This window comes from Mus caroli, unplaced genomic scaffold (assembly GCF_978045245.1).
Source record: "Mus caroli unplaced genomic scaffold, Mus_caroli_1 scaffold_7, whole genome shotgun sequence".
Classification (NCBI taxonomy): Eukaryota; Metazoa; Chordata; class Mammalia; order Rodentia; family Muridae; genus Mus; species Mus caroli.
Window position 1 is genome coordinate 51423296 of NW_028227262.1, and position 17767 is coordinate 51441062.

At 44.0% G+C, this 17767-nt stretch overlaps 1 protein-coding gene across 2 annotated transcripts; it reads left to right on the top strand.

Annotated features, from left to right (window-relative positions):
• Positions 1-967: 967 nt before the first annotated feature.
• Positions 968-13855, top strand: Lmod3 (leiomodin 3). Of its 2 annotated transcripts, XM_085840238.1 has the most exons (4): positions 968-1069; positions 1511-1828; positions 5629-7017; positions 13476-13855. In XM_085840238.1, the coding sequence occupies exons 2-4, from the start codon at positions 1535-1537 to the stop codon at positions 13500-13502; spliced, it is 1710 nt and encodes a 569-aa protein (XP_085696364.1). In that variant the 5' UTR covers positions 968-1069; positions 1511-1534; the 3' UTR covers positions 13503-13855. The 2 variants fall into 2 exon arrangements, with proteins under 2 accessions (XP_085696364.1, XP_085696363.1); XM_085840237.1 differs by lacking the exon at positions 968-1069 and having other exon boundaries at positions 1261-1828.
• The last annotated feature ends 3912 nt before the right edge of the window (positions 13856-17767 follow it).

A 17767-nucleotide genomic window follows, 5' to 3' on the forward strand; every position in this document is an offset into this window, starting at 1 on the left:
TTTGGGAGGCAGAAGCAGGCAGATCTCTGGGTTCAAGTCCAGCCTGGTCTACAGAGTGAGTTCCAGGACAGCCAGGGCTACACAGAAGGACTCTTGTCTCTGGAAAAAATATAAAAATATAATGTATATGAAATATATAAATACATAATGGTGAAGCCTTTCCCCAGCCCAGCCCTCCAACCTATGCCCTTCCCTAAAGTCACGTGAAATGTTTTGTTTCTTATTTATTATTCAATAATCTATCTCACTGATATTTTTATATTTATCTATTTGGGTTGTGTTGGAGACAGGGTCTCTCTATGTAGCCCTTTTTGTCCTGGAACTTGCTATGTAAACCAGGCTGAACTTGAACTCACAGAGATCTGCCTGCCTCTGCCTCCTGAGTACAAGTACAGAGACTAAAGGCATCCAGAACCTGACCCGGCTCTTATTTTTATTTACGTACATTTGTTTAATTTACTGTCTCAAGACTATGTCATGAGACAGTAAGTTAAACTGTCATGCACACTGTTTTAGAGTTTTGTGTAGCCAGTTAATATATCCAATTGTGCTTTCATCTTGGTGGGAGTGTATCTGAGGGATATACCTCAAAAGGTAGGGTTGTTGGGTCAACATAAATGTATGTTAGTAATTTGAAAAAAAATTAGTGTACCTCCCCGACAGGTTACAAAGAAATTCTTTTCCCGTCCCTTTTCTCCCAATATTTCAACAGTATGATTACAAAAATTCTCTTCAGAGCCATCTTATGTAGCTAGGTTTGATAAACACTAAAGACATAAATGGTTTTAAACCCCTTACATGGCCCCTCTCCCTTACATGGAAATTCAGGGCCTTGTTATCCCCATCTGTCAGGTCACAGGATCTAGGTGCAGATAAGAGCAGCTTGCACCGGTTCACTTACACAGGGGTGAATACCATAGCAAGACCTGAGCTGTTCCCTTCAGAGGCACGGCTTCCAGAGCCTGCTGGAAAGAACAGGCAAAGCCCAGCTCACTGGCCACCTTCAGGGGACGACGCTTCTATTCCAGGAGAAACTGCATTTGCTGGCTGGTTTTCATTCTGATGTTTTGTGAGTTGTTTAAATAAGCAGTGGCAGGCTCCCCCGGGAGATCTAGAGCATGGGGTGTGGGCTGCGTGGGGTGGGAGGGCTTTAGAAAAGAATGTGTTTATTTCTGCAGAGATTCCATAGCCTGGCTACTCGCTGTCCGGCCCAGCAGCTGTACTGAAATGTCAGATGGATTTGTCCAGATGACTCAAGTTGCCAAAAAGGGACTCATGTAGTAGTTCCACAACTAGACGCTGCCCAGAAAACCTTGCTTAATATAGATCCCACATGAGCTGAGCTATAGTCAATCCCAGCAGCTCAACCAACACCATTGAGTGAGAAAATCTCTCAAGGGTGGATTGGCCTAAGATATTTGTTAATTAGAAGACACTGAGGTGTTTGCATACTGATTCCTTCTTTTTAAAAATATCATATTGGATTATTTCTTCTTTTCTGGTGATCTAGAAACAGATAGAAAAAAAGTAAACTATGTCGGGGCACAGCAGGAATTCGGAGCAAGAAGACACCTTTAGTGAGGAGCTTGATGAAGACGAACTCCTAGCCAACTTATCCCCTGAAGAGCTGAAGGAACTGCAGTCAGAGATGGAAGTCATGGCCCCTGACCCCCACCTTCCTGTGGGGATGATCCAAAAGGATCAAACAGACAAGGCACCCACAGGAAACTTCGACCATAAGTCTCTTGTTGATTACATGTATTTGCAAAAGGCGTCTAGACGCATGCTGGAAGATGAACGAGTTCCTGTCAGTTTTGTGCAGTCTGAGGTAACCAGGGATCTGTGTGGGACACAAATGGCTGCTGGGACTGGGCTGGCAGGGTAGTGTTTTGCAATTGTGATTTCTCAAAACTGAATGAAATGTGTGATTCTCTTTTGGATTTTGCCACACCTAAATTAAATTATAATATTAAGTTCTATCCCAGGCTGTAACTTTCTGAAAAAATAGTATAATTGCAAGGTAGGGGGGAGAAGGTGATAACCTCTTGTCAGTGTTTCTCTTTCAACATTGGCACCAGGGTCTCTGTGTGGAGTTGGTGGTCTGTAGCCATGAATGATATGTAATGGTTTAACTCAGAAACAGCTCTTCTGTCTTTTTTTTTTTTTTTTTTTTTGGCTTCTCCTTTTGAGAAGCTTGTCCAAATTCTACTCCACATTTCTTCAGACTACTTATGCATATACGATATTTTACATATAATGTCAAAGATTCCCCACTTCTGAAGAAATCTGGCCATACACTAAACCAAACCCAAGACTGAAAATGTGGGCACACTGTATGTGCATTGGGCATCAGTGATGACATCTGGAAATTGATGTCTAAGAAGGAATCTTCAAGATAGTCCTCTCTTGAGACACTTATCTAAAAACTAGAGCTGGCATGAGTTTTGTATAAAGCACAGTTAAATTTTAATTACATTTTTTATTATTAGGTGTGTGTGTGTGTGTGTGTGTGTGTATGTGTGTGAGTGTGTGTGTAGGTCAAGCGAGGTGGCAGGTACCTTTACCTGATAAGCTATCTTGATGGTTCTAAAGGACAAATTTTAATGTTGCACTTAAAAATGATTGAGAAGAAAGAAGGCAGATTTCTCATGTATGGTTTCTTTGGGGCCACCTGCTAGATACAGGTGTATGTTGTCACATTGATGTAATAGAAGGCAGTAGTGAACATTAAGCAGAAACTGAAGTCCAGGAAATAAATCTCAGGCTTGATCAGACCAGAGCTTACCGTGTCCTTTGCAGACCTCTTACAATTGCACTTCTGTGAGTTCGAAGACAATTCCACACAAAGACCAGTTTTAGGAGGACTAGACAGAACCAATGCTTTTGTTTCCTGGTGTGCATTAAACACCTTGATAATTGGCTCCCCCTGCTGGAGCAGATGAGGCATGGGATGTTTTAGGAGGTAGTTTAAGGACAATGTTGTCAACTGTCAGATCCAACCTGCCATGTATCACCAGCATTGAGTTCTTGCTCAGAACACTGCATGTCAGACTTCTCCACCAGCTTTGGGAATTACAGCCGCAAGATGCACAGATGCACACAAAGTGGAGAAGGATTCAGGAGAAGCTAGTGAACTCTGATTTGAAGCCTGCCTTTTCCCTTCCCAGACACTGCAGAGTTGTAAATCTCACCCTAATCCTGTTCCATTTCAAGGCTGGCTCTTTCCTCAATGCGCTTTGCTTCAGAGACTAGTGAGTAATGAAGGTGGTTTCCCCAGAGCTAGGATTCAAACCAAGGTTTTAAAAACACACTCCAGATTATCAGAGGAGTCTCCTTCCCCTGCACCATGTCGCAGTCTCAGAGTCTCAGGAAATGCAATATCATGTGTGTCTCCGAGAGCAGTGGATACTTTAGGAAGGGTAGAAGGAATATTTTTTTTTTGAGACAAGGGTTTCTCTCTGTAGCCCTGGCTGTCTTGGAACTCACTGTGTAGACAAGTCTGGCCTCAAATTCACAGAGATCCACCTGCCTCTGCCTCCCAAGGGCTGGAATGAAAGGCGTGTCCCACCAGAGCTCGGCAGGAAGCTATTTTCTAACACAGCTCTGTGGAGTAGAAACACTCCCTTTCAAATACACATGGAACAAAGGCTTTGCTACAGGGATCTAAAAATCTGTATCAGTTCTAAATATGTTTTAACAACCATCTTTTAAAATATCGAATCTGTGGGTTGGGGATTTAGCTCAGTGGTAGAGCTCTTGCCTAGCAACACAAGGCCCTGGGTTTGGTCCTCAGCTCTTGGAAAAATAAATAAATAAATAAATAAATAAAAATATAGAATCTGAAAACAAAATTAACTAACTTTTATTTTAATGTACTTGGTCTTGTGTATCCTCAGGGACTCCATCCTTGAACTCAACGAATTGTGAACGGAAAACACTGAAAAGGGTTTTGTTTACTTATTTATTTGCCATGTGGACTGGGTATATACAGACACTTTTTTCTTTTTTAAAATAAAACAGTCCCTGTTTACATCATGTGTAGTAGCTATTAGGGCGTCTAGAGACAGGGTAAAATGTTCTCATATGGGCAGGCGGGGTGTAGGATGGAAATGTGCATACACATATATATGTATGTACGGGCACAACCCCAAGCGTGTGTCTGCAAAAGCTCCTCCTTGGTTGGTTTTGCTCACTGTGGGATCCTCTGTATCAGCAACACAAGGCAAATGTAAAACCAAAGGCTGCACAGTGCAGGTAGCAGACACGCGGCAGACATTCAGTTCCTCCAGGGGTCACCTTCCTGACTCAGAAAAAAACAAAAACAAAAACAAGGATTTGATAATAATTATAGAAGTGTTTTCCTATACATATATAAATTTGTACGTATACATATATGGAATAACATTACACATGTGGTTTATTAGATTGAGTTATTTCACTTAAAATGGTTTTCATTAAAGCTTTTGTTGATTTGGAGACAGGGTCTCTCTATGTAGCTCTGGGTAGTAGAGACACATTATTTAGACCATATGCTGGCCCAGAACCCAGAGACCTGCCTGCCTCTGCCTCTGGAAAGGTGAAGTTAAAGGCAAGTGCCACCATGCCTGGCTTTAAGTTTTTACAAAATCTTTTGTATATGTGTGGTTTTTGTATGTATGTGTGTTTCTGTGTATGAATGTGTGTGTGTGTGTCAGAGAGGGAGGGAGAGGGAGAGGGAGAGGGAGAGGGAGAGGGAGAGGGAGAGGGAGAGGGAGAGGGAGAGGGAGAGGGAGAGGGACAGGGAGAGGGAGAGGGAGAGGGAGAGGGAGAGGGAGAGGGAGAGGGAGAGGGAGAGGGAGAGGGAGAGGGAGAGGGAGAGGGAGAGGGAGAGGGAGTCAACCACCTTAGGTGTCAGTCACAGCATTCACCTGTTTGAGTCAGGGTCTCTTAGTCTCTTAATCATCACTGCCTGGCAGGCTTAACTGGCCCAGAGCCTTCAGAGATTCTTCTGTCTCCATCTCCTGTCTTTCATCTTACTTTATGTGGGTGCTGAAACTGGGGTCCTCAGATTCTTACACTGGTACACCCAGTACTTACCCACAGAACCACTTCCCCAGCCCTAAAAATATTTTGAAAGACTTTTTTTAAAGATTTATGTATTTATTATATGTAAGTACACTGTAGCTCTGTCCTCAGATACTCCAGAAGAGGGCATCAGATTTCGTTACAGATGGTTGTGAGCCACCATGTGGTTGCTGGGATTTGAACTCAGGACGCTGCCGGCTCTCTTAACCACTGAGCCATCTCGCCAGCCCTTGAAAGACTTTTTTATGTTTAATGGTGTGTGCATGCACGCATGCATGTGCATTCCTTTGTGTGTGAGATTAGCCTTAGTGTATTTGAGTACAGTACCTAAGGAGGCCGGAAGAGGGCGTCAGGTCCCTGGAGCTGGAGTTAAGAGCAGCTGTAAGCAGCCAGAAGAGGGTGTGGGGAAACAAAATCAGGTCCTCTGGAAAGGCTGCAAACATTTCTTAACTGCTGAGCCATCTCTCCAGCCCCCTAAAAAATACTTTAAACTCCAGTAGACATTGCTATATTTTGTATTTCTTCGCTGCTATGGATTCTAATTGGTGTAAACCTTTCTTTTAGGGAAACACTCAAAAACAGCATGAAGTAAGAGACAAGGGCATTAAAAACATGCCCCAGTTTTTAAAAGAAAAGCTCAATAGTGAAATCCTTGCAAAGAAAAGAGAATCAAATGGGAGCAACAATGTACAAGAAACAGAAGATGATGATGAAGATGAAGAGGAGGAGGAAGATGAAGAAGATGAAGAGGGTGGTGAAGATGAAGAGGATGATGAAGAGGAAGAGGATGAAGATGGTGAACAAGCCAACATAGAAAAAAATGACGCAAAAGAACAAATCCACAACAATACGGGCACCTGCCAGCAACTGGCTACTAAAACAGCAAACGAGCAAAAAGACACACCAGAGACCAAAGAAAAAGGTGAGAAGAAAATAGCCAAATTAGACCCTAAGAAGTTAGCTCTAGATACCAGTTTTCTGAAGGTAAGTGCGAGGCCCTCAGGGAACCAGACAGACCTGGACGGGAGCTTGAGACGAGTGAGACAGAACGACCCCGACATGAAGGAACTCAACCTGAACAACATTGAAAATATCCCTAAAGAAATGTTACTGGACTTCGTCAATGCCATGAAGAAAAACAAACACATCAAAACCTTCAGTTTAGCCAACGTCGGTGCTGATGAGAGCGTAGCGTTCGCCCTGGCCAACATGCTGCGGGAAAACAGGAGCGTCACCACCCTCAATATCGAGTCCAACTTCATCACCGGGAAGGGCATCGTGGCCATCATGAGGTGCCTCCAGTTCAATGAAACGCTAACTGAACTTCGGTTTCACAACCAGAGACATATGCTAGGCCACCACGCCGAGATGGAAATATCCAGGCTTCTGAAGGCCAACAGCACTCTGTTGAAGATGGGCTACCATTTCGAGCTTCCGGGTCCCAGAATGGTGGTAACGAATCTGCTTACCAGGAACCAGGATAAACGGAGGCAGAAACGACAGGAGGAACAGCAGCAGCAGCAACTGAAAGAGCAGAGAAAGCTGATAGCTATGTTGGAGAATGGGTTGGGGCTGCCTCCTGGGATGTGGGAGAGGTTGGGAGGACCCATGCCCGACCCCAGAATGCAGGAATTCTTCCAGCCTGCATCTGGGCGGCCCCTCGATGCTCAGGAAGTCCCCTTTGGCTCAAGAAAGGAAATGATCAAAAATCCGCCCCAGCCTCCACAGTGCAAGACGGACCCTGACTCCTTCAGGGTGGTGAAGCTGAAGAGAATTCAGCGCAAATCTCGAATGCCGGAAGCCAGAGAGGCACAGGAGAAAACCAACCTCAAAGATGTAATCAAAACGCTCAAGCCAGTGCCCAGAAATAGGCCGCCCCCGCTGGTGGAAATCACTCCCAGAGACCAGCTCTTGAATGACATCCGACACAGCAATGTTGCCTACCTTAAACCTGTAAGTAACAAGAGGGAGAAAAGACAAACGCTTCCCTGTGCCCCTTCCCACTCTCTCTTGTCTATGTTATATTTTAGTTTTGAGACAGGCCCCCATGTGTTTCAGGCTGACCTCGAATCTACTAGGTATTAAGGGTGGTGTACCCCACCATGCCTGGTTTATGTGGGGATTGATATCAGGGCTTTGTGCGCGCTAGGCAAGGGCACTACCAAGTGAGCTATACCCTCTGTGCCAGCCCCATTAGTTTAACACCGTGAGGTCTTGATTGTTGGTAAGCAGAGGTGAAAGACCAATACAGTTAAATTTCTAGTTACTCTTAAGGACAGACTCATATACGCCCTGGGACAGCAATACTTGCAGCTAAGTTCTATTGAGGTCGTACATGTATACGCCGACGCTTATGATCATCGGAATTCCAGAAGGTTGGCACGGTTATTCTCCCCCTTTTGTGAAGGAGACACGGATGCTTGGGGAAATTATTAGCATGTCTAGCAGACGCGACTAAGGAAGTGGTAGGCACCAATGTTAAAACTTGTTTTTGAGGTGTCCAACTTTTACTTAGCACACTATTTTGAATCCTTGGTGTGCATATGTAAAACCAGATTGTTCTGGGCACATAGAGCTGAGAATTAGAGACCCTCAGAGCCTCCTTGAAGGAGTCAATAAGAAAAAAAAATTGAGCACCTTTGTAAGTATCTGGAATAAAGGCTCCAGGGACTCCGCTCTTCATCAGCAGACGAAGCTCAACCACCTGCAAATGCATGCCTGTTTGCTTTTGAGGCAGCCAGTCAAATGGCAAGCCTCCGGTTACTATCTTCCTGAGCCAAGGGAGTTTAAAATATCTGACTGTTATTTCAGTTTTAATATTCATAGTGTCTCCATAAAAGTCTGTGATAAAGCTGACTAGGGAGCTGGCTTTATTCCCTGAGCCTAGGTTGCAGAAATGATTTTTTTTTGCGGTCATTATTACAGTGGTAGTCATAAAGGCTGAAGGATCGGTGTCCATAGGCCATGTTGATTGATACCTGACTGCATTAAATATATATTATGCTATCTGATATGATATGCATTGCATAATATAATATATTCTATTAAGTGTATAAAATATATAATTATACAAATATATACATATATACAATTGAGCTAAGATTGTGTTGAGGACACAGTCTATATATTATTTCATCGTAGAGATCCCCATGTTTTCAGGATATGGAAAGCAAATACCATTGTGAGTCTGTGATTTTTTTTCTCCTGCTTTACTGAGCTATAATCTTAAGGTAGTTGCCGTTATTCACATATATGTGTAGGAATGTCTTGAATTCTCATCTCCTCTAAATGTATTGTCATTGTCCTGTTACCTGCATCAGAGACGTTTTTCATCTGTGATTTTGAGAGAGCTTGATTGGTCCTAAGACAGGTGTCACTGTAGAATGCTAGAAGTCACGTGAGGCCAGGCAGAGGTCCTCTGCCTGCCTTTGGACAGGACAGAGACCAGACCTCTGCTGGGGTAGGTGAGAGTGCTGTCTATAAAAACTGTCACTTTGTAGTCATGGGTGGACAATGGTCAAGCTGGCTTGGTGCTATATAGTCAGAAAGCAATATACTAAAAACTACAAGAGTTTTAAAAATCCATGTTAAAGGGGGAGGAGCTCAAGTGACCATCTGAGCAAACCTCCTGACTCTGGAAGGAGTGACCTCTGAGGCTACAGGCAATTCTCTACCATAGCCAGCATTTTATGTGGGCCCTGGGGATCTGAACTTGGGGCCTCATACTTGCATAGTCAGCACTTTTCTCTCTGAGCCAGCCCCCTGGTGCCATTCTTTAAAATACTACTACTACTGCTGCTGCTACTGCTACTGTTACTGCTAAATAATAATAATAGCAATAACAGCAACAACAATAAGCTAAAAGGGAAAATCCTTTTAGAATGGGAGCCTTGCTTATTGCCATGTGCTTTGAAATGGCTTTCCACTTCTGGTTGCCAACAGCTCCTCTTGCCTTCGGTTGCCTGTGTCTGTCTTTTGCATGCATCTCTCTCGGCTATGCCCCATGACTTCTGTTCAGCCCTATAAAGTGCTCTGTGAGGACAACGTGAAAACACATCACTCAACTGCTGGACAAGCTTCACTGACGTCCAGTTGCTCCCACCTCTCTATGTCTTCGTCCCATAGAAGAAATGTCTTGCTTTAAAGCCAGACCATAAAGCAATCTTTTCAAAGTGTTTCAAATTTGTTTTAGCTTGTCTTTTGAAATAATATTAGATTGACAGATGCTCAAAACCAGCACAGACTTCTTACCTTTGCCCATTGCCTGCCCCCCATTTGCTGTCATTATTTAAAATGCAATGCATGCATGCTACCCATGGCAGCTGGCTCCCTGGCGGTAATGATGATGGTAGTGTGTGCTTACCTGTGGCCAGCTGCTGTAAACACCTTCAGCTGTAAGGTGCTTCCTCATACCAGAGGAACTGAAGCATCATGAAGTTACATCTCAGACTCAATGAACTGCCATCAACACTAGAAATGGCGCTGTCATGACTGCCAGCACAAAGGGATGTCTTTGGTCAGTCAAATGAGACCTAACCAGGTTCTCTTTATAGGGGATAGAGGGGAGGCATTGTGGATTTGAACTGTAAGTGCAACAAAGAGGTAAACACACTCTGCGTGTGTGTGTGAGCCCTATTCTGACTGGATTTTTGGTTTTTTGTCAACTTGATGCAAGCTAGAGTCATTTGAGAAGAGGGAACCTCAACTGAACTGAGAAAATGCCCCGACGAGACTGGCCTGTGGGCAAGCCTGCGTGCCATTTTCTTGATTGATGATTAGATGGTGTGGGAGGACTGAGCCCACTGTGGGTGGTGCCATCCCTCAGCAGGTGTTTCTGGGTTGTATAAAAAAGCAGACTGAAGAAGCTGTGGGGAGCAAGTCAGTGACGTAGCACTCCTCCAGGGCTTCCACCCCAGCTCCTGCCCTGGCTTCTCTCAGTGATGCAGTCATAAGTTGTAAAGTGAAATAAACTCTGTCTTCCCCAAGCAGCTTTGGGTCATGATATTTTTCACAGCAACAGAAGCTTAGAAAATTAGAAAATTAGAATATCGACTGTTCAAAACACACCTGCCAATCATTGGACCTTGGAAATCTCTAAAACATATGTATTTCTCTCTTAGACTTAGAAATATTATTATTATGCATTATTAAGAATATCCCGGGCGTGGTGGCGCACGCCTTTAATCCCAGCACTCGGGAGGCAGAGGCAGGCGGATTTCTGAGTTCGAGGCCAGCCTGGTCTACAAAGTGAGTGCCAGGACAGCCAGGGCTACACAGAGAAACCCTGACTCGAAAAATCAAAAAAAAAAAAAAAAAAAAAAAAAGAATATCCCAATAATCAGTTTGAATTTTTAATTTTTGTTTAATTTAATGCTTATTCTCTCAGTACCACATGCTCCTGGTCTGGGATCCCAGAATGGGAATGAACAGCAATAAATAAATAAATAAAATAAAGGAAAACCTGTATACTTTGCTCAAATGCTACATACTACAAGAAACAGCCAATTCAATTCAGTTTGAGAGAAATACCCTCTCCAGGTCACATGCTGAAAACAGGTAGCTACAAACCAAACTTCAGGCCTACTTTAATTGGACAAGGTATTATTTTATAAGTTCTAAATGTCCCAGGAAACATGCAAATATTTGGCACCACTGAAAGATTAAACCCAGCCATGTAAAACTTGCATGTGCATGTCATAAGTGGGGTGTGTGTGCATTGTGTGTGTTGTGTTTTACTGGGAATTGATCTCAGAGCTTTGCACATGCAAGGCAAATGTTCTCCGCCAGTTCCTTCTGCATTGTGGCCTCTCTGTGGGCTGGGTAATGGCCTCTCCAGTTTTTCTTATGCTGACTGACCTCCAATCATCTTGCTTCATTCACATTTATTGTTTCCTGAAGAATTCTTTAGGAATTGTTCTTGTTTTTTAATGTCTTGTCCAAGAAAGTGCATTCCTTAGATAAAACCCTATGAGTTGAGTTAATAGCTGTCAAGAACTCTGATGCCAACACATAGTAAGGTTCCCCCTCCCCCATAAATGCACATTTTCTTTTTTTGTTTTGTTTTGTTTTTCGAAACAGGGTTTCTCTGTGTAACCTTGGCTGTCCCGGAACTCACTCTGTAGCCCAGGCTGGCCTCGAACTCAGAAATCCGCCTGCCTCTGCCTCTGCCTCTGCCTCCCAAGTGCTGGGATTAAAGGCATGTCCCACCACTCCCCGGCTCTTTTTTTTTTTTTTTTTAAGATTTACTTATTTATGTATATGAGTACACTGTTGCTGTCTTCAGACACACCAGAAGAGGGCATCAGATCCCATTACAGATGATGGTTAGCCACCATGTGGTTGCTGGGACTTGAACTCAGGACCTCTGGAAGAGCAGTCAGTGCTCTTAACCGCTGAGCCATCTCTCTAACCCCATTTTCTTTAATCTTTCTTAAAAATGTTTATGACTCACTTACCATCTACCATAACAGAGAAACCTTTGTACTTTTCACTGAGATAAGAGTCCCATACATGTGGCGCTTGAGCCATCAAGGGGACTATACATAGCATGCACTCCACTGCACACTGGGCTGACCTGCCTGGGTAGATTGCTCCCAGCCAAGTCAGCAATGGAATAGCATCACCAAGCTTTCCCTCCAGAAAGACTTGAGTTTGATAGCATCACGTGCAGCCCCAGCTCACCAGAGCCACCATGGCACACCAGCAACTTCGGAGTTTAAGATGATAGAACTTAATCAAGGCCAGTTCCCTTCGGATGCTTCAGGGTACTCCAAGTGTCTTCCTTCAGCCTGTTCTCAGACCAGGCTCCTCTGTGTAGGCTGTAAACCCTACCCAGACACAGCCACCCCCTTTCTCTCGAAGTCTGACACCAGAAGTGCAGAGGATCAGAGTTACATGGGGACTTCCTTTGGCCTGAAGAGGATATTGAATGTCCCCTCAGGAGGGCAGGGCACTGTGAAACATTCCTCTCCAGAGGGCATAAACAAAGAACTGACTGCAAGCAGAACCCACAAGGGCTCGTCACGCTGACAGGTGCACATGGGCAGGGATGAGGAAAAACATGCTCAGCTGTTAACAAACTCCGAGCGTCTTAGCACTGTCAGCATCTTCTGAAAATGCACACACGATGGATGCTCAAGTCACCTCCTAAGGCAGAGCACCACTTAAAACTCTTTAAGGACTGGCTGGACTTGAGGCTGTTGCTATGCAACAGAAGCTGAATGTAGATCTTAGAGTTGGGCAGATGTGACTCATTTGTAGTTATTTTGTCCTTGTGAAGTTTACCTAGATACAGTTTACTTTCTTTTTGAAGAATATATTCTGTTTTTAAATGTTACTGAAATATTAGAAATGTGCTTCAAGAAGGATAGGCTCTGTGTGTGTGTGTGCGTGTGCGTGTGCGTGTGTGTGTTTTCATGTCAGGAGTCAATCTCAAGCATCATTCCTTGGGAGCTATTTACCTTGGTTTGTGAAACAGGGCCTCTCACTGGCCTGATAAGCTTGATTAGCAGGCAGAGGCTGGCCAGGGAGCCTCCCGGGTCACTGTGTCGATCTCTCAAATGTTAAAACCGTGAGCAGATGCCATCACTCCTGGCTTTTTAATGTTGTTTGGAGACATCTAATTCATTTGCCACTCAAGCACTTTACTAACGAAGCTATCTCCCCTTCAGCCCCTAGAACATATATAATTTTTCATTATATGTAGATGCTTGTGTGTGGCTATGTGCATGTGAGTGTAGGTGCTTGGAGAGGCCACAAGAGGGCGTAAGATCCTCTGAAGCTGGAGTTTCAGGGAGTTGTGAGCGCCTAATGTGGGTGCTGGGAAGCTGAGCGTCTCTCCAGCAGTTCTAGCCTTGTGACCTCAGGGAAGTCATGTCTGCACAGAGCCCCTCCTCCTCCTCTTCCTCTTCCTCCTCCTCCGTCCTCCACTTCCTCCTGCTCCTCCTCCTTCTCCTCAAAAGGCTGGTGTAGGACAGACACAGTGTAAGAATTAGTTTTTTTTCCTTTTGGTTTTGTTTTTTAAAGTAATTGTCCCTGTTTATCGCTCACTCCCCTTATATAACTTGATCTTTTAACACTATGGACTGGAAACTCTTACTGTCATTTTACAGTGGAGGAAAGCGATACTTAGCACCCACCAAGCAGCTAGTAAACTCTTGGCACCAGACTTGAGCTTCCCTTGTTTCTGTGGTCCATTTCCCCACAAGCCTTGGATTGGTAAATGCCCAATAACAGTGGCTTTGCTTCTTTTGCCTCTGTGGTGATGTTGGAGAGCAATGCAGCCAATATTTCTAACGTCTTCTGCATCCACCAAGACATGTACGTTTTATGATTTTTGCTTTACAGCTCTTACATTTCCAGGATTCATTCTTTTTCTTCTTCTTCTTCTTCTTCAAATGCTTAAAACGCAGGTGCAACTGCCAAAGGAGCTGGAGTAAGATGAGCGGAGTCACCTAGAACAGCAAGATCAGAGCTGGAGGCCATTTCACGAACAGTGCAGGGGATGGACCTGGGGCCGTGGCTCCAGCCAGGCTGGGGATGGTTTGGGCTGTGAAAAGACACAGGCCCAAGAGGAAAGGGAAGGATACAGAACACCAATGTTCACAGACAACACGTTCTTCTCAGAGTTTGACTGCCTTGCGTGAAAATTGTAGCGTGGTGCTTCTAGAAGCAGAAGCTAACCTCGTTTGGTAAACCCTTTACTATTGTCTTCTTCTAGTGAGTAACAATAAATATGAAGGAAGTGTTAACTGTCGAGCCCACTTTCATCTTTTTCCTCCTCCCAATCTCCTCCATCATCACTGCATGGCATCTAAAAGGGAATAAATGTGAGGTGAGTGCCTGCCAGGCCTTCTGCAGTTTTTTGGAATAAAGGACTCTTGGCTAGTTCTTGCAGAACCAGTAAAAATCCCTCCTCTCACTCTGCTCGTTATTGGTCTCACAAAATACCCAACAAAAGCCACTTAAGGAGGAAAGGATTTACTGTGGTTCATGATTGGAGGGTGTAGTTTATCATGGAGTCCCAGGTAAGGCACGGCAGCAGGAGCCTAAGGCAGCTGGTTCCATCGGTCACAGGAGGCAGAGGGAGATGGAGATGGCATTCAGTGGCATCCTCTTGTGACATTCAGTCTAGGACCCCAGGCCAGGGATGCTGCCATCCACATCCAGGGTTCGTCTTCTCTCCTCAGTTCAGCCTCTCTGGAAAGTTCCCCAAGATGTACCCATAGGTGAGTCTCCTAGGTGGTTCTAAATCCAGGCAAGCTACCAGTGACGATTAGTCAGCCTGAACTCTGCTCAGCATCTCCTTGCTGACTCCCTGATGTCTTGAAGTAGTCTACTGCTACAGGTGTCTGTGAGGAGCAAAGCGTGCAAGCAACAGGCTGTGGGGAAAGCAAAGTGTGACCAGAAAAAGTCAGGAGAAGAGCAAACCCTTCACACATACAAATACCCTGCTGTGATTCCGAACTTAGGGACAGCGACAGACAGCATGCTGTTTTACAGATAAAAATGTGGGGGTGATAAATAATACAGTAATCGGCAGTTTTTACACACACACACACACACACTTAACCTGAGTCTCTTCAGAACCCTTCTAAAGGAGGCATGTCTACAGGATTAAACCCCTCATCCTCTGCTTCAGGATACTCTACCACCAGGCCCTGGTGAGCCAATCCATTCTCTTCCCTTGAAAGTCTTATGTTGCTCCTGACAGAACATCCATCCATCCTCCTACACATGCAGTGTATCTGTCCTCTTTGACTTTTCCATAGAAAAGCCCAAGACATCCACCATCTATGAAGGTCCTGTCCAATCTCCCAACCACATGGCAGGTCCTATCCCTTCTGTTTAAGCGTTCCCAACAGCTCCAAGCCCTTTCCTTCCCTCCTTCCAAGTTTCTGCGGTTCTTAGCATTATAGTTAGGAGATGCACAGAATTTAAGATATTGTAATAAAATCTCTAAAATAGTGAACTTTTTTTTTAAGTAATGAAAATACGGGAATTAGGAAATCAAGTTTTGGTGACTTTCTGGGTTCTTTGGTCTTTTTGTTTGTTATGCTTTGTTTTTCTAGACAGGGTTTCTCTGTGTAGCCTTAGCTGGCCTGGAACTTGCTCTGTAGACCAGGCTGGCCTTGATCTCGTGGATCTGGCTATCTCTGCCTCCTAAGTTTTCAGATTAAAAGTGTGTACTTCTTTTTTTTTCTTTTTGTACTTTCTGTTTTCTTACCTGAAAAAGAAAGCAACACCTTCCTTCTCTTCCCTTTTAATAATCATAGGTGATGTATTGCAGGCAAAGTGGGCTGGGAGAGAATCTCTCTAACGCAGCGGTTCTCAACCTTTCTAACGCTGCTGTGACCCCCCCCCTTTAACACAATTCCTCATGTTGTGACACGACCCTCCCCACTTCCCCGCCAGAGGCCAAACCTACTCCATCTTGGAACCACCCTCATCTTAAAAGAAAAAAGAAAGCCTGAGAACTTGACCTGCAGCTAAACCCAAGTACCAGGAAGGATCCCATGGCTTGCCCTTGGCCAGAGTTACTCCCTAGCTACTTCTTAGCAACAGTTAATCAAAACTTAGTCTGATTGTTTCAGATGCACTTTCAGACCCTTCCTGACTGTATACCTTCTTGCTTCAGAGCACCCACCTGTTGGCTTAATATAGGCATTCAGTTAGATGCTTACCAGGATGGAAACCCGCCCCCACCCCCAACTTGCTCCCATTTTCCTATAAAATCTTGTCTCAATGAGAGTTCAGGGCTGCTTTACATTGAAGTCGGCTCTTTCATGGTCTTTTGGGGTTCATGAAATCTTTCTGGCACAACACTCCAACTATAAAATTAGTTTTATTGCTGTTTTATAACTGTAATTTTGCTACTGTTGTGAATTGTAAAGTTAAACCTGTGTTTTTGGATGGTCTTAGGCAACCCCTGTGAAAGGGTTGCTTGACCCCCAAAGGGGTCAAGACCCACAGATTGAGAACAACTGCTCTAATGGAACAAACTAGAAACAGTTCATCGTAGGAAGAAAAAATTATGAAAAAATTCTGGGCTTTCTGGTTTGATTTGGTTTTGGTTTTAAAGATAGAGAATACAAAAGTGGACACATTTATGTAGTTTTCAGCTAAGCAATTTTTTAAAAAAATAGCCATCACATAATAGCTTTGTTATCCCCTTCAAAAATGTTATTTTTAGCTGTGTGTGTAAGAGCATGCACATGCATGTCGTAGCATGGGTTATGGTCAGAGGACCCCTCGGTGGAATCAGCTTTCCCCTTTCCCCGTTATATGGATTCCAGAGATCAAATCAAGGTCAAGGGAGACACACAGAGAGAAAGCAGTTCCCACTGTGCTCTTTGTTTATCTACGATTTTAACTTGTTTTAAGAGGTGGGTCGTATTAGGGCCAGTGAGATGGCTCAACAGGTAAGCATGCTTGCTGCCAAGGGCTAACAACCTGAGTTCTGTCTCCAGAACGCACACAGTAGGAGAGAAGTGATTACCATACATTGTATTCTGACCTTCACATGAACAAAATAAATAATTGCAAATTTTAAAAATATGGTATTTATACACCATGGGTTTTTTTTTTCTGTTATTTTCTGTGATTGATGGTGTTAATTATCAACTTGACAGAATCTGAAATCACCTGGGAGACAGACCTCTGAGCATTCCAGCTGAGGATTACCTTGATTACATTCAAGTGGGAAGATCCGCCCACTGTGGGTAGCACCATTCCCTAGTTGAAAGTGGAGCTGGACGACAGCACTCATCACTTCCTGCCTCTGACTGTGGGTGTAGTAAGTCCAGCAACTTTAGGCTCCCATTGCGTTGACTTTCCCACGGTGACAGACTGTACCTTCCTTGAACTATAAACTAGCATAAACCTTTTCTCTCTTAAGTTACTTTCATGGTGCAGGAATCTTTGTGGAATAAGCACTCTGACACCAATGAGAGTGGAAGAGAGGAGATGTCACTGGTAGACTGAAGCCAGGACATCTTGTGAAACGCCTCAGTCCTGGGTCCAGTTTGTATTCTCATTTTAGACTCTAAAACAGCAACCCTGATTTTAGGAACTACATTAAAGGGTCACAGCATTAGGAAGGGTGAGAGCCACAGCTTTGAAACCACAAGGATGTACAGGGCAAGCAAGCAAGATTTTACAGAAGTGCCAGTCAGCAGGTTGGTAAGGACAATGTTTCCCTTGTTGACAACTGTCTCTCCAGGTCATTCTGTTCCAGGCAGCAATGTAAGTAAATCACTAAACAGATCAATAAATCAGTACCTAACAATTGGTCCTTTCTACGGTATCCTCTTTCATTAGGCGGAGTATTTTATCACAGCACCAGGAAGGGAGACTAAGAAGTCATCTTTCTGGACCTGATTACTGGCTGCTGGAAATTGCACTGAATACCTTTTTAAATTTCAAGCTATCATTTCCTACAAATTCATGACACTTGTGTCAGAACATATCACATTAAAATGGAAGGGGTTTATGTGGTGGGCACTCGCCTTTAATCCCAGCACTCCCGAAGCAGAGGCAGGTGAATCTCTGAGTTTAAGGCCACCCTGGTCTACATGGTGAGTTTCAGGACAGCCAGAGCTGTTACACAGAAAAAACATCTTGAAAAACCCCAAAAACAAATACAAAAACCCAAAGACCAAAACCCAAAAACAAAAGGGGGAGGTCTTAGTTAAGGATTTACTGC